At 38.3% G+C, this 24,495-nt stretch overlaps 3 protein-coding genes across 3 annotated transcripts; 1 reads left to right on the top strand and 2 right to left on the bottom strand.

The window, feature by feature from the left end:
- The first annotated feature begins 1,858 nt into the window (after window positions 1-1,858).
- On the top strand, window positions 1,859-3,919 carry LOC147555373 (uncharacterized). Its single transcript, XM_086662898.1, has 2 exons — window positions 1,859-2,339; window positions 3,152-3,919. The coding sequence occupies exons 1-2, from the start codon at window positions 1,944-1,946 to the stop codon at window positions 3,686-3,688; spliced, it is 933 nt and encodes a 310-aa protein (XP_086519024.1). The 5' UTR covers window positions 1,859-1,943; the 3' UTR covers window positions 3,689-3,919.
- A 415-nt stretch (window positions 3,920-4,334) lies between these two features.
- Window positions 4,335-6,021, bottom strand: LOC147555372 (uncharacterized). The gene has a single exon (XM_086662897.1). It carries the CDS (start codon window positions 5,904-5,906, stop codon window positions 4,398-4,400), a length of 1,509 nt encoding a protein of 502 aa, XP_086519023.1. The 5' UTR covers window positions 5,907-6,021; the 3' UTR covers window positions 4,335-4,397.
- Window positions 6,022-22,637: 16,616 nt separating this feature from the next.
- Window positions 22,638-24,495, bottom strand: LOC147555371 (ammonium transporter 1 member 1-like). Its single transcript, XM_086664099.1, has one exon. The coding sequence runs from the start codon at window positions 24,364-24,366 to the stop codon at window positions 22,816-22,818; it is 1,551 nt and encodes a 516-aa protein (XP_086520225.1). The 5' UTR covers window positions 24,367-24,495; the 3' UTR covers window positions 22,638-22,815.

The following is a 24,495-nucleotide window of genomic DNA, read 5'->3' as shown; positions in this document are numbered from 1 at the left end:
ATCAACATGTCACTCTAGTCTCTAGCAACCATCAATAACCCCAAAACCCTGAAATAAGAACAAAACCCTAATACCCAAATCCTAAAACAAAATCAATAATCCATCAAATCCCATCATCATCAACTTCAATTACATCTAGTAGTAACTATTTCAAACATAATAGCCACAGCAACCATCAATAACTCCAAAACCCTAATGTAAGAACAAAACCCTAATACCCAAATCTTAAAACAAGATCAAGAACATAAATCCATCAAAAACCCATCATTATCAAGTTCAATTATACCTAGTAGCAATATTTTCAACAATTATAGCTATATCAACCATCAATAACCCCAAACCCTAATATAAGAACGAAACCCTAATACCCAAATCTTAAAACAAAATCAAGAACATAAATCCATCATAACCAAGTTCAATTATATCAAGTAAAAACTGTTTCAACCATCAAAACACACGAAATTAAAAAAAGATAGGTTTCTACATTACGAACCTCACATGAAAAAACTAGGGTTTCAAAGATACTTCAAATTCAATTGATATCAGAATCATCAAAGTCATCTTCAAAAGAGTTGAAGAAATCAGCATCAACGAGTTTGTTCTCCGGGTGACCAATAGCTTCACCGAGTATATCAAATGGTTCAGCATCATCAACGTCCATGGCAACACTGACTTGATCATCAAAATCAGGGAAGAAATAAGCTGGTGATGGTTTCATTGTTAACCTAAACGGGTTCTTCGACTCTCCCTCTCTACTCCCGAACGAAAGCGAAACTTCTTCACTTGAAGAATCAGAACTGGAATTATTTTCCGAAGAAGTTGACATAGGGATTGGGAAAATATATGACCTTTTAAATCTAGAGATTGTGCGGCTAGGTCAATTTTTTGTAAGCACCGCTTGGTATTAATTTGATGGCTTTCGAAAAATAATTCTATTCATACAACAAATTTACGAAACAACTCTCGGAGTGAGAGTGTTGGATTATGGAGCTTTTATAGACGTAGTTAGGGTTTAGGGTTGCGTACTGATTACGCCTTCTTGAAAAAGATATTTTTTTAACGTAAGAAAAGATTTTGTAACGACAGAACAAAGTGGAATCGTATGTTTAAAGAACATTGGTCATATAAGTAAATAAATGTAGTTTCTTTTGAAGTAGTTTAGCACTTTTTTTTTTGTTAAGAAGACCATTAACTACGTGTGAATTGAATTTCGAATACTAATTTTGAGTGGAAGAGTTTTTTCATTGTTCAATATATACAAGACTTTGGAGGTAGGACTAGGATCATGTCTTGTAGTACATCACATCTCTTCTCAATATATATGTGAAGAGATATCGTAATGGAAAAGATTATATCTTAACTCTGTTTTCTTTGTTCACTATTCCTGTGAAGACAAACTGCAGCGCAAATCACCTTTAGCTGTTTCATTTGTCCCAAATGTTATAAGGCAGTGGACTTTAGTTGGAGCATACTAGACTAGCCAAAGGAGCTTCGCACCTCAAATATATTTATTTGAGTTTTAAAAAACTTGTTATATTCGTTTATTTTATTGTATAAGTTATGAAATGGTACAAACTAGATTTCTGAGTTTCTAGTGATATGGTCCGCTTTGACACTTCTGGACCTCACGGTTTTAAAAGACCTTACTAGGGAACGGTACTTAACCTCTTAAGAGGAGCACAACACTCCGTCTCACTTCCAAAGTGGGATTCATTTACAACAGTATGAACCAATATTTATAAAATGGGCATTATTGTAGTTCAATGAAGGTGTTGAGGGTACTTATGTCCAAAATCATTTATGGGAGTCAATTCAATTATCAATTGTTATAAGGGGCAAAGTCAAAATTCCATACTAATTTTTTCTTTTTGTGTGATTGGTTGGTCTATGAAGAAAGAAGATAAGCAAATGAAAACAAATGAGTGAGCTTTTTACAGGCTCTAATGGAGTCTACTGGTCTCCCCTCATTCTTTACCTTCTTCATCCCTACCTCATTAGCTCCACCACCCAAAACCCACTTTAGTTTCTCTTTAATTAACCGAAACCCTAATTTTTCTGAGACAATTCGATGCTTTTCCACCAAGAAACGACCTCGTACTGGTAGTGGTTCCTACTGGGATTCAACTTCAAATACTGAAACTTCCTGGACAGATAGGTTCAAATTTGATTTAGGAGATGATCCAATCGAAGACAATGAAGATGGAGATGATTTTGATACAAGATTTGGAAGAAGAAGAAGAAGGAATTGGTGGTCGGATGGTAATAATGGCTCCTCAGAGATGGGTGAAAAAAGTTCAGGAATTTTTGAAGAAGCTATTGATAATATTTGGATAATCAAGGTATTTTGAAGTTTGATTACTACTCATAGTTTAGTTTTACAATTAGTTAGGTTAATTCTTGTTTCCTGTTTTGATTAAACTACATGTTATGTTTTCTGATAGATATGTGGTTTTAATTTGTCATTGTTTAACATTCAAAAATTAGGGTTCTAAGTAAAACTTGATATAGCCAATTGATGAAATTTCTGAACTTTCCACCCTATAATTTGAACACAATAATAACAAAAATGATAAATGGAAGGAAGGTGGTATTTTTTGGTTTCTTATTCTCATTGTGTGACTCGTCTAAATTTGAATCAACGATATAGGCATAGTCGAACAAAGACAAACATTCTGATATCTGACTCGAGTCAATTTAGACCTCTGAGTTAGATTTCATATCTAACTTAGAAAAGAACAACATTAGCGGAGAGTGGTAATGGAACTCGGTAAGGTGAGCAATTGAGAATAATCACTTGACGTAGAAGTACGGACCAACTTCATGAATCATAAATCCCCATTTTCCTATTACGTTTATGTGCTTTTTAGCTACTAATAATAGCGAACAAATTCGTCAATTTGATCCTAATCCTTGGGGATCATATTATAAACGACTAAGTTTTGAGTCAAATAGTGTGTTTATCCGAGTAAACCTTCTTGTTCAATCTTCATACTTTAGGTTGTGATTTGTCTTTGTTAATTGCTCATGTTTATCCATGATTTGTCTTTGTTAATTGCTCATTTAACGTATCTATATTGTGTCCTTATATGAAGTGATAGGAAAAAAATCAACTTAAAGGTGACTAATAGCGTATATTGTTAAACCAGTGCAGGTCTTCAGTGCATTCGGTTGGCTTCTTCCGGCTATTATTGTATCAACTCTATTAGCAACGGGTCCAAAAGCTTTCCTCATGGCTTTAGTACTTCCACTTGGACAATCGGTAGTTTCATTTGCACTTGATAAACTATTTGGAAAGATAAATAACACTTCTAAATCAAGATCAAGAACGAAAAGAAAACCATTTTCAAGAGCCACAAGAAATGCAACAATGACAGAGGAAGAAGAAGAAGAAATAAGTAAAACCGGTGAAGGGTATCAGTCATGGGTTGGAACGGATAATGGCGCCTATGTCGGTAAGAAAGCAAAAGAAGGTAAAACCACTTTTGGTGGATGGGATGAGCTCGATGTACGAGGTAAGAGTGCTGATAATGGAGCTCGAAAAAGGGCAACTCGAAAACCAGGAGGATCAGACAGAGTAGAGATGAAGGGAAAGTTGAGTAAGAGAGGGAGAAACAAAAGCACACCATTACTGCTCAGGTTATTGATTGCTGTTTTCCCATTTCTTGGTTCATGGACTACAGTTTTATAGCCAATTTACTACTACCCATTTGGTTTAACTCCTAGAATCCCACAAAATTCATTCCAAGTTTACTTCGAAAATGTTTGTTTTTCAGGTCGAAAGGAAATATATTTTTCCGTATTTGATATTAGTCCTCTTGTCAGCATGGCTCATAAATTGTAATAGAATATTTCCCAATACAAGGTAGAAGATCAATATCGATTAATTCGGGTTATATAAGTAAAAATGTTATTCACAAGTTACAACGATTGCAGTAGTTATAATGTGTTATTGTATCAACGCTATTAGCTACGAGTCCAGAAGCTTTCCTCATGACTTTAGCACTTCCACTCAGGACAATCCGTTGTTTCATTTACACTTGATAAACAATTGGGAAAGATACTAACACTTCTAAACCAAGATCAAGAACGAAAAGAAAACCATGCCACAAGAAATGCAACAATGACCAAGGAAAAAGAAGAAGAAATAAGTAAAAGCGGCGAAGGGTATGAATCATGGGTTGGAACGACAATGGCACCTATCACTATGAATCATAGGTTGAAACGGACAATGGCACCTATAACCTATGTCGGTAAGAAACCAAAGGAATTAGATTTTTTGTATCTGATATTAGTCCTCCAGTTAGTACAAGGCAGAAGAAATATCAATACAGAGATTAGACAACAATGTATTGAAGTTAAAATCAAAACATTAGATATTAAAAAAAAGAGTAAAAATGTTATTCACTATGATTACAATAGATATAATGTGTGGAGGGAATATTTATCCTACGAAAGCACTCAATTGGAAAGGGTGACCGTACCACACGACGACGAGGAACAAAATCGGAGTGGAGTTTATGAACTCGTCCAAATCGAGGGGGTACCTTCTCTACAGCTACTAAATAACTTGCGTTGTTGATATCAAACCATAGTATCTCATCATTAATCTTCACGAGAACAATGTCGGTCGTATAATAATCAAGTACTTCAATAAAACATATAGTTTTGTTGCGAAGAACGGGTTCTAAACTAACCCTATAATTCTTCATCCATATACTGCTACTAGTATTCTTGTCTGCTGCTGTAATAATATTCCTCCTCTTATTCAAGACCCATAATTCTAGCCATCTCCTACTTGATGATAAAATCATTAATCCCAAGTCTCCTTCACAATCAACCAATTTATTCTTCAAAGAACGCGATTGAATATCATTCATCTCGGTTAGGTCTTCATCTTTGGGTATATCAATAACCTTCCAAGAATAACTATTGACATTTAAAGAACATATATTTTCATTTTCTGTTAACCAGTTAATTGATCCATGAACTAAAACCCCAGTATCGTCAAGATACGGACAACCTCTAGGCCTAGGCAAAGAAGAGTAATCAACAGTTGTATCCAAAGTAGTCCATTCCCACGACTCGGCATCAAACACATCAAAGGGTGATTGAGAAGAGAAGCGAAAAATCTTGTAATGTAGTAGTACTGGATCATCACCATTATGGACAATAACCACTTTCGTATCGAGACAATTTAGGTTAGATTTAGGTAAGGGTATAAGTCTAAATTCCTTTGTTCCTGGCTGGCAAATGCAATAATCTGTAGGTTTGGTCATTAGAGCATCAATATTCTCTTGGTACACCAGACAACAAAAGAGACCATGAGAAGAATATGAAGAAACTATTCGTAAATGGTAGTACTTATAGTAGTAATGGACTTGAGTTTCAAAAAAAATTAGTCTAGGAATTGTTGATTTAGGTTCAAGTACTAGTGACTCTTCTTCTTCCTCTTTTTCTTTTTGTTTGAAAGAAAAGAAATCAAAGGAAGTAGTAGCATAATTGTGACCAGTGACAAAATGTGACATGGTTTCAATAACATAACCATATAGGGTTTGATTCCTTCGGCTTTGAGAGTGGAATTGTTTGAAGTTTGAATCGTTATGCAGAAACCCTAATTCCTTACTAGACCAAGGAAAGTGACTAAAGATTTCATAAATCATATCTCGAGGAAATTCTTCAATTAGTACTTTTCTAGATGAAGAAGAAGAAGAAGAATCAGTACTACTACTAGATTGATCCGAGGACGAGGAAGGCACGTAGCTATTGTCTTCTACCTTCTTCTTCTTCTTTAAGGAGGAGGAAGGCCAAGAGCATGGAATAATTTGGCAGCTGATTCGTTTTCTTCTCTCTTCTTTTTCTTCAGTGGCATAGACTTTATGTACAAACTCCATTTCTTTACCTTCCATGGAGGAGGAGAAGAAGAAAAATATTCACAGTTACCTAATTCGATGGCTGGATTGGGGAAGAAGATTAATAAACTCGCTCTCTCCTCTTTCGGTCGATTGAGAAAGGATCTACTGTATATATAATACTAATAATTTCTCTTCACCGACCAAATATAAGAGTAATGTTGGGCTATAAGAGTAATGTTGGGCTTGGTGAAGTAAAAACTAAAATAATTTTTGGATTCCTAGTCCAAAAATCTACACCTAAACTAGGGTTGGAAAAAAGTCCGCAAACCCGAAACTCGTCACGGGTACCCGAGTCCGTTAGAGCCCGCGGGTACCCGAAACCCAAAGGCGGGTTTAGCCCGACCGACCCGATGAAATCAACGGGTCGGATACGGGTTTTGAGGTGCTACCCGAGCCCGACATCCCGCCCGAGCCCGCCCGATAATCTTTACCCGACATAACCCGCTTAATAATGTGTTCCATTTATACGATAATACCTATGCACATTATATGTATGCTTGCTTGTGTGTATTTACGTATGCATGTATAACATATATAAATATATTTTTAAAGTATTTGAAGTGTATGATATAGATATAAATACATATATTGTTGTCCAAGTGCGGAATGTCTTTGACACAACATCGTAAGAGAAACTCAATTAAATTTTAATTTCGATAAAAATTTCGGTACCATCGAAATAGAAATATTTTGGTCATTTCGACCGAGATATTTTGAAATTTTGGTGAAAACCCGATACTCGACCGCCCAATACTCGAGAAACCCGAAAAGTTTGACGGAATTGGACGGGTGAGGATTTTCTAATTTATCCGTAAACCTGAAAGCCCGACTGGACAGAGAGTTTAAAAGCCCGACCGGCCCGACCCGATGAATGACATGAACCCGTTATCAATATCAGAAGCTTCTTCAGTCAAAGCTTTTATATCTGGGCATTTTGGGCTTGTTTGATTAAGTTTGAATACTTTAGCATCTGAAATTTAATGGGCTTGTAGATATGTTGTTACTTCACTGAGTCTGGGAAGCAATTCAGAATAAACGGAACAGTTGATTTGATTAACAAACTTTAGTCATCCTCTTCATTGGGTGAATTGGGTGATTAGGGTTGTGATGGTGAAAATGGAGAAGAAGGGGAACTCACTGTGGAAGGTGGAAGAAGAAGTAAAGTCTTCCATTTTAACCAGGCTAAGAGTCGGGTTTTGACGGTCCCCCTTTAATATGGACTGAATCTTTGGACCCCAATCTCCGTCCACATCAGCTTGTCAGTTAAATAAACTAGGGGGTCCTAAGTGCAATAGTAATTATATAAGGATAATCTGAGAATTGGTTAAAGTATAACTTCAGAGACGGAATATTCTTTTTTGATTCCGTCAAAAGGGAGTCCAAAGTGCAACTCTGAAAAAAGGGAGTTCAAACAGCAAGTCAATTATACGAAAGGGGGTCCAAACAACAAATCTCCCTAACTTTTTCTCTCTATAACTAACTAATCTCTCTTATAAATGGTGGTGGTTGTGGTCGGAGGTGGTGGGCGGAGATGGTGGTCGGAAATGGTGGCCGAAGTTGATGATGAAGAAGAAGAAGAAGCAATATTTTATTTCCTCTTATAATTTGTTTCCGGAAAATTCCAAAATTTCACATATTCTCTTTAAAATTTCACATATGCCCTTTAAAATTTCACACCCCGTAAACTATTTTGCATTCCCAAAACGTTGGTCTTAGGAATAAAGAGTCTATTACAATAAACCAAGTAAAAAAAAAAAATTACAGTAAGTAAAGTAGTAAAACAAAATAACATAATTGAAGAAGTGCATAAAATATCTTCGACTTGTCGAGTAGTCTTCATTTTGTAGCTTGATAGGTTAGCAGTTCTTCTTGCTAATGATATGATATTTGATTTTAAGAGTCCGTCTAATTGATTTAAAGATTGAATTAAGTAATTGTAATGCAGATTGATTTTTTGTTTCAATTAACCTAATTGATCTTATAAATACGAATACTTTCTTCATATTCTTCTGATGATCTTAAAAAAAATTTAGAGTACAACACTTTAACTGTTTATAGTGTTAAATATGACGGAACTTGGCGGAGTATGAAAGTGATAAAAAAAAATATGGGATTTATGAAAATCAATTTTGGGGGTAAAACTAAAACCCATGGACCCTAAACCCAAATCAGAAAGAGCAGGTCGACATTTCTTCCTTCATCACCTCATTCATTCCCTTTGTCACCTAGGGTTTCATCATTGTTCATGCAAATTAAGCAAGGACGTGAGGTTCTTCTTCTTCGTCGTCATCTTTCTTCATCAAGTTCAAAAATCAAACGAGGTTTTCTCTAATCCAGGTCCATCCCTCTTTCTCTCCGAATCCAAAATTGTTTGATTTTTCATAGTTTCTAATTGTGATTTCGGTAGTTTCTAAGATTGTTGTGATTACATAACCTAATCGACCAAAAAAAAAAAACAGACAGACATTGAAGGTAAATCAATGGAGTTTGTATATTATAAAGCAAAAACTGATGAAAAAGAAGAAGACAGAAGAAAACGAATTATTTCATGGCCTTTGTCGTTGTGGTCCTCTAGTAGTAGTAGTACTGATTCTTCATCTTCTTCATCTAGGAAAGTACTAATTGAAGAACTTCCTCGAGATATGATATACGAGATCTTTAGTCACTTTCATTGGTCTAGTAAGGAATTAGGTTTTCTGTGTAACGATTCTAACTTCAAACAATTCCACTCTCAAAGGACTCTAACCCTATATGGTTATGTTATTGAAACCATGTCACATTTTGTCACTGGTCACAATTGTGGTACTACTTACTTCCCCTTCTTTACTTTCAACAACAAATTCTTCCAACATAAAGAAGATGAAGAGTCACTAGTTCCTACATCATTACTTCATTACCTAAATTTTTTCAAAGCTCGAACCCATCACGACTATAGGTACCATTTACGAATTGTCTCTTCATATTCTTCTGATGGTCTCGTTTGTTGTTTGGTGTACTGCGGGAATTATGCCAACCCTAAACATTATTTCATTTGCAAACCAGCAACAAATGAATTTAGATTTATACCGTTACCTAAATCTAACCTAAATTGTCTCGATACCAAGGTAGTCATTGTCGTTGTCGATAATGGTGATCCAGTACTACTACATTACAAGATTTTTCGCTTCTCTTCTGAATCACCCTTTGATGTGTTTGATGCCGAGATGTGGGAATGGACTACTTTGGATACAACTGTTGATTACTCCTATTTGCCTAGGCCTAGAGGTTTTCCATATCTTGAGGATACTGGGGTTTTAGTTCACGGATCGATTAACTGGTTAACAGAAGATGAAAATATATGTTCTTTAAATGTCAATAGTTATTCTTGGAACATTATTGATATACCCAAAGATGAAGACCTAACCGAGATGAATGATATTCAATCGCGTTCTTTGAAGAATAAATTGGTTGATTGTGAAGGAGACTTGGGATTAATGATTTTATCATCAAGTAGGAGATGGCTTGAATTATGGGTCTTGAAGAAGAGGAGGAATATTATTACAGCAGCAGACAAGAATACTAGTAGCAGTATATGGATGAAGAATTATAGGGTTAGTTTAGAACCCGTTCTTCGCAACAAAACTATATGTTTTATTGAAGTACTTGATTATTATACAACCGACATTGTTCTCGTGAAGATTAATGATGAGATACTATGGTTTGATATCAACAACGCAAGTTATTTAGTAGCTGTAGAGAAGGTACCCCCTCGATTTGGACGAGTTCATAAACTCCACTCCGATTTTGATCCTTGTCATGTGGTACCGCGATCCTTTCAAATTGAGTGCTTTAGTAGGATAAATATTCCCTCTACACATTATATCTATTGTAATCATAGTGAATAACATTTTTACTCTTTTTTTTTTTTTTTAATATCTAATGTTTTGATTTTAACTTAAATATATTGTTGTCTAATCTCTGTATTGATATATCTTCTGCCTTGTACTAACTGGAGGACTAATATCGGATACAAAGAATCTAATTCCTTTGCTTTCTTACCGACATAGGTGATAGGTGCCATTGTCCGTTCCAACCCATGATTCATACCCTTCGCCGCTTTTACTTATTTCTTCTTTTTCCTTGGTCATTGTTGCATTTCTTGTGGCATAGTTTTCTTTTCGTTCTTGATCTTGGTTTAGAAGTGTTAGTTATCTTTCCAAATAGTTTATCAAGTGTAAATGAAACAACGGATTGTCCGAGTGGAAGTGCTAAAGTCATGAGGAAAGCTTTTGGACTCGTAGCTAATAGCGGTGATACAATAACACATTATAACTACTGCAATCGTTGTGACTTGTGAATAACATTTTTAGATATTGATCTTCTACCTTGTATTGGGAAATATTCTTTTACAATTTATGAGCCATGCTGACAAGAGGACTAATATCAGATACGGAAAAATATATTTCCTTTCGACCTGAAAAACAAACATTTTCGAAGTAAACTTGGAATGATTTGTGGGATTCTAGGAGTTAAACCAAATGGGTAGTAGTAAATTGGCTATAAAACTTTAGTCCATGAACCAAGAAATGGGAAAACAGCAATCAGTAACCTGAGCAGTAATGGTGTGCTTTTGTTTCTCCCTCTCTTACTCAGCTTTCCCTTCATCTCTACTCTATGTGATCCTCCTGGTTTTCGAGTTGCCCTTTTTTGAGCTCCATTATCAGCACTCTTACCTCGTACATCGAGCTCATCCCATCCACCAAAAGTGGTTTTATCTTCCTAGGAGACTTGGGATTAATGATTTTATCATCAAGTAGGAGATGGCTAGAATTATGGGCCTTGAAGAAGAGGAGGAATATTATTACAGCAGCAGACAAGAATGTTACTGCTACTACTAGTAGTAGTAGTAGTAGTAGAATATGGATGAAGAATTATAGGGTTAGTTTAGAACCCGTTCTTCGCAACAAAACTATATGTTTTATTGAAGTACTTGATTATTATACAACCGACATTGTTCTCGTGAAGATTAATGACGAGATACTATGGTTTGATATTAACAACGCAAGTTATTTTGTAGCTGTAAAGAAGGTACCCCATCAATTTGGACGAGTTCATAAACTCCACTCTGATATTGTGTTTCGCCATGTGGAACCGCCATCCTATCTAATTGAGTACTTTCGTAGGATGGAGTCATGATGCAGTCTACTACAATCATCGATCTTGGGGAAATATACTCTCAATCATACTGAAAAACATTTTTCTTTTAATATCTAATGTTTTGATTTTAACTTCAATGCATTGTTGTCTAATCTCTGTATTGATCTTCTGCCTTGTACTAACTGGAGGATTAATATCAGATACGAAAAATATAATTCCCTTTGAGCCGAAAAACAAGCATATTTGAAGTAAACTTGGAATGAACTTGTGTGATTCTATGAGTTAAACCAAATAGGTAGTTGTAAATTTGTTATAGAACTTTAGTCCATGAACCTAGAAATGGGGAAACAGTAATATTGGTGTGCTTTTGTTTCTGCCTCTCTTACTCAACTTTCCCTTCATCTCTACTATATGTGATCCTCCGGTTTTCGAGTTGCCCTTTTTCTAGCTGCATTATCAGCACTCTTACCTCGCGCATCGAGCTCATCCCACCCACCAAAAGTGGTTTCTTCTTTTGCTTTTCTTACTGACATAGCCTCGCAATTATCTGTTCCAAGTTCCAACCCATGAGTGATACCCTTCACCGCTTTACTTATTTCTTCTTCGTCGGTCATTGTTGCATTTCTCGTGGCCCTTGAAAATGGTCTTCTTTTCGTTCTTGACCTTGCTTTAGAAGTGTTAGTTATCTTTTCCAAATAGTTTATCAAGTGCAAATGAAACAAGGGATTGTATCAATGCAGTAGAAAAGGGAGCCAGTCTTTTTTTTTGTGTGTGTTGAAGGGAAAAAAGAGAGCTAGTTTTTTTTTTTGTTGAAAGCCAAAAAAAAGGGAGCCAGTTGGTGGTCATTCTTCCGTTCGTATCAATTTCTCTGTTAGAGTAAATCAATAAACTATAAGCAGAGTAGCCCGATATATCATGGAAAGGTATAGAGAAAAAGATATACACAAGAGTGCTTTTTATTTTTAGACCAGGTTGTTAATAAGGTCGGGTGTGGGCTCATTCCGGTGAAGTGGGCGTCCACATCACATGGCTTAAGCCAAGGCGCCTGTGTGTGCCTTGGACGGGTTTGGGCTCATCTCAGTTAAGTGTCTTCCCACTGAACTTGGGTTCTCACTTAACCCAAACTAAAGGCGTTTGGTGGGCCTTGGACGGATTAGGGCTCATCCCAGTGAAGTAGGTGCCCGCCTCACTTGGGGGCTCATGAGGACCAAGCCAAGGGCACTATAGTGTGTCTTGGACGAGGCTAGGCTCATTCTAGTGAAGTGGGCGCCCACCTCACGTGGGTACTCACCAAACTAAAAAGGTGCTCGATGTGCCTTTGACGACGGGTGTGTACTAATTCCTTTGAAGTGGATGTCCACCTCACTCGGGTGCTCATAAGGAGGTGCCTAGGTGAGCCTTGGACAGGTCTAATATCATTCTAGTGAAATGGGCACCCACCTCAGTTGGATGCTCACACGACCTAATCCGAAGGCGCTTGGGCGAGGGTGCATTTAGAATTCTAAAAATTATATTACCTCGGAGATTATAGTGATAAAAGTCATGAAATTTATAGAGCACAAATCTCAAGACTTCCATAGAAATGGGGACATGAATAGCAAAAAACAAAACAAGGGTACAAAGAAGTAGAAGATAAGTACACACCATTATTGTAAAGCTTGTGGTTGTTAGTAAGATAAAAGCAACTTTATAGGACTATGACTTTGACTTGGGGTGACAATTAGGACTTGATGGAAATTTGAAAACAAGGAATCTTCTAAATTTTGTTTTGGCTTTTAGTCCCACTTGGAGTGGTTGGTTGGTATTTGCCTCTTCCCTCGATGATTGTCCAAACTTGGTGGTCCTCCTCCCCTCCCTCTCTCTCTTATCAGTGTCTCTCTCTATCTAGTCTCCTTTGCTCATATCATCAATTTGATCCATTGATTTATATTCATTACCACCATGGCTAGGCATCGAGTTCTTTATTTATTATTCTTTTTAGTTTTCAATTTTACCCTTTTTATTTAACACTGCAACATCGGTAGTGGATGAGCGGGGATATATACTAAGTGTTGTGATGGAGATACCTCAATTAGTCAATGCCTCACTAGTTAGTTTTTAACTACGTGAATTGTAAATCTCGGTAACTCTTATGAGTCATTTTATCGTTTTTTAAGTAAGAGTTTATTCACATGAAAAGAACCGAACCCAATAAAAATGACATTCTTTTTTCGCTTCCTTAAACGTTTGAATAATTTTAAACGAGTATTTAATTTCTAGAAATTAGGTATAATTATTTCGCTTTTGAGGTTAATAGAAAAATAAAAGTAAAAAATGGGGAAGGAATCTCGTGCTTTTTTTTTTTTTTGTTGACAAAAACCTACTACAACCAACTAGAAATTCAAATCAAATAACATAGTTTCCTTCGACTGCCACGTACGACTAATCCCTTGAGTTCATTCCCATTTAGCTAATGCATCCGCCTTGGAATTGGTTTGGCGTGGGCAGTAGTGAAATTTGATAGTCTCGAAGTGAGGACAGCATGCTATAATACTCTTCATATGATGGAGTGATTGCCAGTTGATAGATGAGTTTCCTTTTTGGAGGTACTGAATGAGGTTTTGATTGTCACTCATAATATGCAGGTGGTGGATGTTAAGATCTTTTGCCCATTGGATTGCCTTCAGCATAGCCAAACCTTCACATTCCTCTGCCGTCTGTCCCCGAACCGGTTCTGCTGATGCCATCATAAATTCTCCGTTGGCTTTGTGAATGATGCAACCTATACCTGCCCGATCTGATAAGTTGGTGAAAGAGGCATCTACATTGATTTTGGTGTAGTGGTCGAGGGGAGTCTGCCGGTCCTCCGGACGAACCATGCTGATGGGTTTGTGATCTTCCTGGAGGCTAGTAGAGAAACTTTGGATCAGTCTGATCACCTGATGTGGCGTGTTCGTTGTGCGACCAAAACATTTTTCACATCTCGCTTTCCAGATAAACCACATGATTTTTGCGAGAAGCGCCATAGTTGAGTCGTCCCATTGCTGCCATGACCTAATCCATTCTGTAGTCGATGGTACTACATCCGAGCGTATATTGAAAGCAAACCAAATAGAGCGCGCAAAGGTGCAGTGGAGCAGCAAATGTGACATAGATTCCCGCTCTTCACAGAACGCACAAATATAGTTGTTACCGATGTATTTTCCAATTTTGTCTTTCACCGGTAAGCTGTTGGTGCAGCACTTCCAGAGGAAGAGTTTGATTCTCGGGATCGTTTTGATGGTCCATATGAAAGACCAGTCGATTGTATCATGTGCTTCGCTGTCGTTACTCAGAAATGTATACATAGATTTTACCGTGAACTTGCCTGATTGGGTAAGCGACCATATCATTGTATCCTTAGCTCCAATGTGCAGGTTGATGCTAAGGATGGCTTTGCGAATGTCGTCATTGAAATAGAGTTGCAGCACGCTTTCGTTCCACTTATTATCCGTAATCAGTTGGTTCACCGTGTGAAAAGGACAATTGTTTAGGTTTGGGGTAGGCGGTTTGTGATTGGGGATCCAGAAGTCCTCCCAAATATTAATTTCGGTGCCTTGGTTGACGTCCCAGAATGTAAGGTTGGCAGTTTTGCTCAGGGGGGTGGCTAATGATTTCCAAACCCAGGAAAGTTGAGTTTTCGGGGTGAGAGGTTTTGGAGTCTTGGGAAAATATTTGGCTTTGAGGAGTCTAGCCCAGGGTGTCTGCGGATCTGAAAGCAGACGCCATCCTAGTTTGCAGAGGAAAGCTTCATTATCAAGGAAGGGGTTCCGAAGGCCCAGACCACCCGCCTTCCGAGGCCGGCAGATGGCCGCCCAATTAATGGTGTGAATGGTTTTGATTTTTCCCCACCAGAAAGACCGTTGAATAGTCTCTATGCGAGCGCTTATGCCTTTTGGGATGGCGAAGCACTGCATCTGATATCGGGGAACCGCCGCAGAGATAGTCGAAATGACCACCGTGCGACCAGCTTGAGAGAGGAGCTTTGTTTGCCACTTGGAAAGTTTATTGTTGATTTGGTCGATCAGGGACTCAAAAGCTTTTTGTTTTTTTGCACCAATAAATAGCTTGGTGCCAAGGTACTTGTCAAGGGAGGAGGCTTGGTGAACTTTGAGGGACTTGGTGATCATCCTCTTGAATTTGGGGTGTGTATTTTTGGAGAAGAATATGGTGGATTTATTGTAGTTGATGATCTGGCCCGATTCAGACCCGAACAGAGTAAGGATGTTGATTAGATTGGTGATATTTTCAAGGGTATTCCGCCCGAAAATAATACAGTCATCTGCAAACAGAAGGTGATTTATAGTGAAGGAGGAACGGGGAATGGTAAAGCCAGTGAAGTGGTGAGGGGATTCCGGGGAGTCAAGCAGTCTACTAAGACCTTCCATGGCCAAAGTAAAGAGGAAAGGGGAGAGTGGGTCACCTTGTCTTAAGCCTCTAGAGACGTTGAAAGATGGTCCAGGTCTACCATTAATGAGCACCGCTAGAGAGGAAGATGAAATGCAGGTGTGGATCAATTTGATCCAGTGATTGTCAAAACCCAGGGTTTCCATGATGTCTTCCAGGTATCGCCATTCTACTCGATCAAAGGCTTTCGACATATCAAGCTTTAAACCAAAGAAGCTTTTTGATCCTTTCTTGTTTTTGAAAGAGTGGGCAATTTCCTGGCTTATGATAATATTGTCAGTAATTTGACGACCTGGGACATAGGCCGCTTGAAAGGGGGAAATGATATCCGAAAGGACGGATTTGAGACGGTTAGCCAGAATTTTGGTGATGATTTTGTAGGTGGTATTCAGGAGACTGATGGGACGGTAATCTGTCGTAGACTGTGGGTTTTTGGTTTTTGGGATTAGGCAGATATGGGTGTGGTTCGTGGAAGGTGGGAGAAGGCCGGTTAGGAAGAAGGACCGCACCATCTTGATCACGTCCTTGTTTACCGTGTCCCAGTTGGACTGATAGAAGAAAGGAGGGTAGCCGTCCGGGCCCGGAGCTGCCTCAGGCTTGAGGGAGAGAGTGGCTTTGCGAATTTCCTCGTCGCAAGGGGCAGCTGATAAGATCGCATTCTGGGACGGGGAGATCTGGTTGGAAAACAACTGTTTAATAATGCCATTGGAAGGTTGGGGGCTGGAGGAAGATATGTTACGGAGGTTGGTGTTGAAAATGTTATAAATCTCAGTAGTATCAGTGCTCCAAGAGTTGTCCTCTCTTTTGATAGAGGTGATGTTATTTTTCCGGTTTCTGGTGATGGCTTTAGCATGAAAATATTTGGTGTTTTTGTCCCCAAGCTGGATATTGGCCACCCTCGATTTTTCTTTCCATATACTTTCCTGCTGGTTGTAGACCTCTTCCAGCTGGGTCATGAGGATCTGAAGGGTAACTGGGTTACAAGTGTTTTGGATGGACGTGGTGATTTGTTTGATTTTTTGGTCCACATGACCGAAAACCTCCTTGTTCCAACGAGCTAACTTGATTGCGAGTTGGTTGAGTTTATATTGGATGTGATTGGGGTTTTCGTTCCAGTTGTCGATTATGAAAGTTTTGCAGTCTGGGTGAGTCATCCAAGTTCTGAGAAATTTGAAAGGTTTGGAGCCAGAGGGGAGGGGGGGGTTGGTGGAGAGTATAATGGGCAGGTGATCTGACCCCACACCCTGGAGGTGCCGAATACGGGAGTGAGGGTAGGAGGACATCCAGGGTAAATTGGCAAGGGCTCGATCTAGACGTTCTTGGATAAGTTTACCGTGAAATTGTTTGTTGGACCAGGTGTAAGGGTTACCGCTAAAGCCAAGATCCTGGAGCCCTAACTCATGGGTGATGGAAAGAATTTGCTTTGCTTTGGAAGAAAGAGGTTTCGGAGGGCCATTTTTATCTGCTGGGTTCATGATGGTATTCAGGTCTCCAATGACTAGCCACGGGGTCGAAATACCTGGGTTAAAGTTTAGGAGGTTTTCCCACGGGCCTAGTTTATTATTGTAATATGGGCACCCATAAAAGCAGGTTATGAGCACTTCCTTGCTCGAATTGTCTTTTTTCAAGGAGACGTGAATAGAATTTTGGTTTGCTTGAATCACCGTGAGATCTAAATTGGGGTTCCAAAAGAGAGCTAACCCCCCTCCTTTATTGATGGGTTCGATGGTGAAGTTCTTGTAGAGGTTGTGAAGGTTAAGAAGTTTATTGATGTTGGTATTAAGACATTTAGTCTCGGAGAGAAAGACTAAATCAGGGTTGTGTTCTTTAAGCAAGGTCCAGAGGTGTTTACGATTGAGGAAATTTCCACACCCCCTCACATTCCAAGCTAGCATTGATAGGGGCTTTGATTGGAACGAGACATGATCCGAGTCACTCGGGAGCGTCTCATGGGTCAGGGTATTAGTCCGAGAATTGTCCATCCGAGGGGTCAATAGCTAGGGCCCAAAAAGACAATCGCGGCCCAAGACCAAATAACACAAACACACAGGAACTAACAACCAGAAAGCAACTAGAAGTAACTGAATAACTAAGAAACAAAACAACACCACAGGGCCGAACGGGCCCAACAACAGGACGCGCCCCTAACAGAGCCCAGGAAACAAAGGAGGCAGCCACCAACTGAAGGCACCTCACAAGACCACGGCCCAAAGAGGCCAGGCCACCAACTAAAGAGGTTGGTACACTTGCAAGAGATCCAAAAAGGTGGGATCAAACCCTACAATCAACCCAAAGGGGAAATCTCTTGCTAGTGAACCAGCTCCACCAAAATACAAAAAAACAAACAAGAACCAACAAGACCGAACTAGACAGGACAAAAACAAAGCAAAAAACAAAGCAAGAAGCCCAAAGTAGACTAATTCAGTGGTCCATGGGCTCCTTCCGATCCTTGAGCCGTGATTACATTGAGGCTTTGATAGAGGAGGTTAGAATCTTCCATCAGGGTTTGGGCTTCCAAATCGTAAACAAGTCGAGCTCTGAGAGGTGGGGAGTGGGGGGATTCATCCGATGAGCTGATGGATAGGTGGGACGAGCTGGTTCGTACCCTTTTACCCGAGGAATTGAGTCTCAGATTGGGGAGGTTCGTGGGTTGGACAGGGGATGAGGGGGGTGCTCTTAGAATTGGTTCGTCTGGGGTTTGGATTTGAGGGTCTTCCTCCATATCCTCCATTGGTTCATAGCTGGAATCGTCTTCTTCATCCGAATGAAGAGCTGGTGCATAGTCTGGGCATTGGTTGGCTGGGTGTTCTATAATCCTACAGGATTGACAAATGGCACCCAGGAACTTCTGGTAACTTATGTTAATGGTGCATTCACGATCGGCAAACAAGAAGTTTATGACTGCAAGGAGAGGGGTTCTGACGTCGTACATAAAGTGAACCTTTATCACTTTGTTATTGATGAAACCTAAACTCCTGGGGGTGATCTCGATGATCTTCCCCATTCGCTCAAAAATAATGTCCAGGTCCTCCTTATTTTGAATGGCGAGGGGGAGCTTGTACAATGTGCACCTCATTGGTTCAAAATAGAGATCATCGACCTCATCATTGAGTGGAAGTTCCACCTGTTTGAGGACCATCAGTTGACCTCTTAGAATCCATGGACGACCAGCATTGATGGTGTTCAAAACGAACAGACTCTTGGGCTTGATGAGAAAGGTGTTTCTATGACCCTCGATAGTTGAGTAGTGACAGTCCCTGAAGAACACAGATAGTGGGTATAGCATCCTTCGGATTTGAGCAAGAGATGCTTCCTCAGGGCAGCACCACCTTGCTACAAAACCCTCAGTGGTTTCTTGAAGCTCTGGGTTGATTGAGGGCTTTTGGTAACGAAGGGAGAGACGACCTCTAGGTGATATTGCGAAATGAGTAGCCATGCGGAGATTGGAAGAGTTGAGGGTTTGAGGGCTCAAGGTTGAGAGAATGAAAACAAGAAAGAAGAAGGCAGAGAGAGTATTTGAGGGGTGAAGAAGAGAACTTGACTTAGAACCGAAACTGCTGTTGGTTAAAGAATTTAAAGGAAGATCCGTGATGAACCCAAGACGGTAATTCGGCCAATAATCACCTTGCATGCTCAAGGATTGGTTGGAGCCCAACCACCGAGCAGTCTACTCGTCGGACAAGACGAGAGACATGCCGGAATGACAACTAAAACAGAGAAGAGAGAGAGAAAACGCCGAAAACACCGAAGATGAAACGACTCCCACACAAATCAAAATAAGAGAGAGAAGGAGATAGAAAGAGGTAAGTCAAAGAAGGTGAAAGGTTGGAAGATAACGCACCTTGAATGCTGCTTACGCGTGGTTGGTTTGTTCTCGAGGTTGCAGTCGGCTAGCCTTAATTGCTCTCACGACAAGATGCTCCACCAACGAGCTTGAATGTCTTGGGGAAGAGGGTAATCATGCATGCAGAGATTGATGACTTCCCTGGAAGTTGAACCGAAGCTATTGGGGGGAGGTATAATCACTAACAGCAAAGTAGTGATTGTCTGATTGCGTGATTTATTGGGAGATATGAGTGATTTGGTGAGTGATTATTAAGAAGTGGAGTGTAATCTTGGCTTGAATGAAGTAGGATAGGGGTTTGGAAATTAGGGTTTGAAGGGATATTGGTTTCGGCTGGAAGTGGAAAGGGGAGAAGAGGGCTGACGTCACTCCAGACCTTCTCTCTCCTCAAAAAACTTCTCTTCTCCCAGGATCTAACTCTTTATTGTTGTTATCCACTTCATGGAATCTCGTGCTAATTGGTAAAAAAGCAACTCTTTTTAAACATAAATATATTGGATGGAGGAGATGCTATTGAATTTTAACCACTCAAGACACATGTTTCTTGCATGTGCCCTAAGTCTTTTTTTTTTATCAATTGTCTGCATTTGTTTGTGCTTTTAGGAATGATTTGATGCTTAATAAAAGTACAAATTAACATACTAGCTTTGCAATTTTACATTAATAAAAGAAATGTAGTAATAATAAATGTAATGAATTCTATGTGAAATTCGAAAAAAATCACATTTTTCTCTGTTTTCAATTTCGTCTCATACTTACTTTTTCTTTACATTTGTCTACGATATGATAATGTACCTGTAATCTTGTTTGATAGTATTTTTAATACTTCTAAGAGGGTTGGTGAATTTGAGAAATTAACTACAATACAAACATTTGGAGACAAATTTTGGTTGAGAAGATAAATTTGAATAAGCCATGAAAGACATAAAGATTAGCTTGATATCATGTGCAGAGAGAGATGGGTTCATTGTTCGGTAATGAACCATAGGAATTTAAGAAAATTGTCTCTTTGTTTTCCTCAGCGGACACATACAAGATTTAGCCGAGATAAGTGTCAGACAGAACATCTACAAAAAAAATTTTGTACATGATAGGGAAACTTTGCTTTCTAAATACAATGAGAATTTATATTAGAATAATTGACTAGATTTATTGCCAATTTGATTCTCTGTGACAATTTAGATTATGACTGCCAGACCAATGTTGTGAAAAGATTCTTTTTGGATTAGTTTATTATGGCCGCGGCTTTGGGGAATAAAGAAAAATCTCCGGGGAATAAAAAATTAGTCGATCAAGTTTGACTCTGGGTGCATAGTTTTCTTTTAATCCAAGAATTCGCAACATTGTTTTTAGGTCCAAAATCTTCATTTTCTTCTCTCTATCATGCTGCTCTTCTCTCTCTGTCTAACAACATATGATATTCAATAGCAAAACATGTACATATGATATCCTGGGTGTTGAAAACATGAAGAACCCAAAACAACAAAGGTAAGAAAAGGGCAAAACCCTAATTGATTCATACTTGATTTACTGTTCTTCCTAAGTTGTAGAAGGTTATGATAAGACTTGGGTGGGGTGGTTCTAATTAGGGATGGTGAAAAGAAGGATATGGTGTGTGGGTTTTTGGCTGTTGAGCTTTGGGTGGTGATGAATTTGGTGGTTGAGCCGTGGGTGACTGAATTGGAGGTGGAAGAGTAGGTGGCTGGGATTTTGGAGAAGATAAAGAAGATGGAGATTTATTTCTTAATGTTAAAACATCAATCAATTTATCTCCTTTGTCACAATTACCTTCTATACCATTGATGAGATCATGAGAAGTAAACATGACCAAATCTTTCAATTTTGAAGGTTGAGTTTCAATCATCTAAAGTTTCTAATTTGTTACATTTATATAATCTAACAACTAACACAGAATCTGAAATTAAACTTATTGCTAGTACTAGATCCGTGAATCCATCTTTCTAATATATTGTTCGTGTGGTTTTGATTTAGGGTTTGGATTGTTCTCTGATTATTGGAAAGAGAGAGATCTAGAGATCTAGAGTGAGAGCGGGAGAGAGACAGTGAGAGATCTAAAGAGAGAGAGAGAAAACAACAAGAGGGAGACGGTAACATAAGTTACAGAGGAAAGAGAATATGTGGCAATGGTGGTCGGAATGGTGGTGGTTCGAAGCTTTTTTTTTTACATAAGTTGTGGTGGTGAAGGTGATAAAGAAGATGAAGATTAGGGATCAATGTTTAATCAAGTGAGATTTTGGACTAAAATAAAGTATTCTCCCGAGAATATACAGAAAAAGATGAATTCCCTAGAGAATTTATTCCCCGGAGATTATTCTTTATTCCCCAAAGCCGCGGCCTTTATTATTAACGCAAGTTGTATTTTATGTTCTCTCCTAATTGATATGCTCAAATTTAGCCAATCCTGTTGGGAAAACTAGTGGAAGAACAAAAATCAAATTGTTCTTTTTTTTGTACTTCACTCATTTTCATGGTTGAATTTCAAACTTGTACTTGCCATTGAATTGAAAAAACAACTTTCCTAGAAAGATTTAGATTCACAAAATCACAAAAGCTCTTTTTCCTAAAAGTTTCAAACTTCAATTTGTTTCCTCCATTTAAGCCTATTCATGTAAGTAGAAAAATATATATATATATATATATATATATGTAGAAAAGGATCGACCATCCGTTGTACATAAAGATTTCTCACTAGATATAAAGATTGTCGTGGAGTTGGTTTTGGGTCGAAGTTAACAACCCTATCATGTGAAGTGATATTATTTTGTTAAAAAATTTTACATGGATTTGTGTCTCAAATCTAAGACCTACATGAATTTGATTACTACTTTAATCAAGGTTATATTGTATGTCCAAACAATATAACGTGTAAATTACAATTTCACTTTAAATTGGATTTGTTATATTATCGTACGTGGTACCCACCGTACACACGACAACACTCCTGTAAATTATCTTGGATTTGTTATTTGAACTAAAAATTACAATTTCACTTTAAATTAATAAAAATGATCGAAGGGTCGAAAATCCTTACTGGAATTCACACAATGGCCTAGATTTTGGTCCTCTTTCTCTCTCTCTCAAAATGAGGCCAAAATCAAAGGCGGCTTAGATTGGATTTTTGCTCCATCACTCATTTTTGTTAAATTATTATGTCTTTGTACGCTATATATTGTCACGTCTTGTTAAATCGCGTGTGAAAATTTGCAGTCATTATTTGAGACAAACATCACAGTTTGATCTTAAGCTCGTTAAATCTTCGATCAATACATTAAAAAAAACTAAAAAAACAAGAAACAAAGTTTGTGGAACACCATTATCTTTGGAGAAGAGGAAACAAACAAGAGTACATTCATAAATTGTAGTCCACATTTTGATCATCTTTTAACTACACCACCCAACTAGATCAAAAGCTTCATTCACAACCATTTCCACAAACCCAAAAAAAAAAAAAACAACAATAAGAAAGTCAAAATCAAACTAAACAACTGATGGTGAATTAGTAATCTCACTAGTTGGAGTTGTAGTTGCAGGTTCAATTTTTCTCAACATAAACCCTTTTCTTGATGAAAGATCATCATCATCTTCATGATAAACATAAGCAAATCCACCATGTCTAGTTAAATCCATTCCTTGCATTTCATCTTCACTTGAAATCCTCAAAAGTTTCAACTTATGAAGAAGAAAAAACAAAGGTCCCATAGTTATACTAACAAACCCTAAAATCACTAAAATCTGCACAATATGAGCTGCTAACAATTTTCCACCACCACCCATAAACAACCCATAAGGTCTACCTTGTCTTCCTGGATAAACTTCATTAACATAAGCTTCTTTAGCGAATAACGCCGTAAAAATTATACCCCAAGTTCCACAACCTCCATGTAATTGTGCAGCTTCAAGTGGATCATCATATTTGAATTTTTCGGCGAGTTTATTACATCCAATTAACACACCTGAAGCTATAAATCCACAAATAATAGCTGCCCAAGGTTCAACAACAGCACAACCAGAAGTAATGGCAGCAAAACCACCCAATAATCCATTACAAACATCAGTAACATTCCAATGACCAACTAGTAATCTCTTCCCAAATAAAGTTGTAAGAGCAGCCGTACAACCAGCTAGGGTTGTTGTTACTGCTGTTCTACCAATAGCACTCCATTGACCATAATAATTAGCAGTTCCGACGGTGGTTCCGCCATTATCGTAAGATTTCAAGATATTCAAGAATGAACCTGGGTTAAATCCATACCAACCAAACCAAAGCAAAAAAGTACCTAAAACAACTAAAGAAGCACTATGACCTCTTAAAGCAACAGATCTACCAGTATGATCATACCTACCAATTCTTGGTCCTTCAATTAGGGCACCCCATAAACCAGCAATACCACCAACCATATGAACAACACCAGAACCAGCAAAATCAATAACCCCAGAATCAAATAACAAATTATGAGTTCTATTAGGGCTTGCCCAACCATCTGATGACCAAAACCAATGAGATACAATTGGGTAAACAAAACCAGTCAAAAATGATGAATAAATCAAATAAGCAACAAATTGTGTTCTTTCAGCAATTGAACCACTTGTTATTCCAGCAGCAGCTATAGCAAAAGCCCATTGATATAAGAAATAACTATAATCAAAATCTAAAGATGGGAAATTTCTTAAACCAAAAAAATGTTTACCAATAAACCCATTTGAGGGTTTACCAAATGCGAAAGCAAATCCGAAAAGATAGTAAAATAGACCACCAGCAGCTGCATCCAAGACATTTGTGAGCATTATATTCATGGTGTTTTTAGCTCGTACTGAACCAGCACAAAGCATAGCAAACCCTAATTGCATAGCGAAAACTAAGTAAGCTGAGAAAAGAAGGTAAGTTGTATCAATAGCGTAAGTTGCATCAGTGAGTTTGTTTGAAACTGTGTCGAATCGGTTACAGATGTAAGCTGCTGCGGCGGTTGCATTGGTTGCGGCGGTGAGAAGTGGGGCTAAATCGGTGGCGGAACAAGAAAGGGAAGCCATGATTGGATTGGTTGTGAAGTTTTTTTTAGAGAGAGAGAGAAAACAGAGGAAGGGGGGAGATTTGGGAGGAAATTTGTTATATGGTTAAGAGTGTTTTATAGAGAGAGAAAGTGAGAGGAGACAGTTGAG

The sequence above is a fragment of the Eschscholzia californica genome, unplaced genomic scaffold (assembly GCF_041429995.1).
Source record: "Eschscholzia californica isolate CP2 unplaced genomic scaffold, dmEscCali1.0.p SCAF_2, whole genome shotgun sequence".
Lineage (NCBI taxonomy): Eukaryota > Viridiplantae > Streptophyta > Magnoliopsida > Ranunculales > Papaveraceae > Eschscholzia > Eschscholzia californica.
The sequence above is the reverse complement of the archived record's forward strand: the minus strand, read 5'-3'. Positions and strand labels throughout refer to the sequence as shown.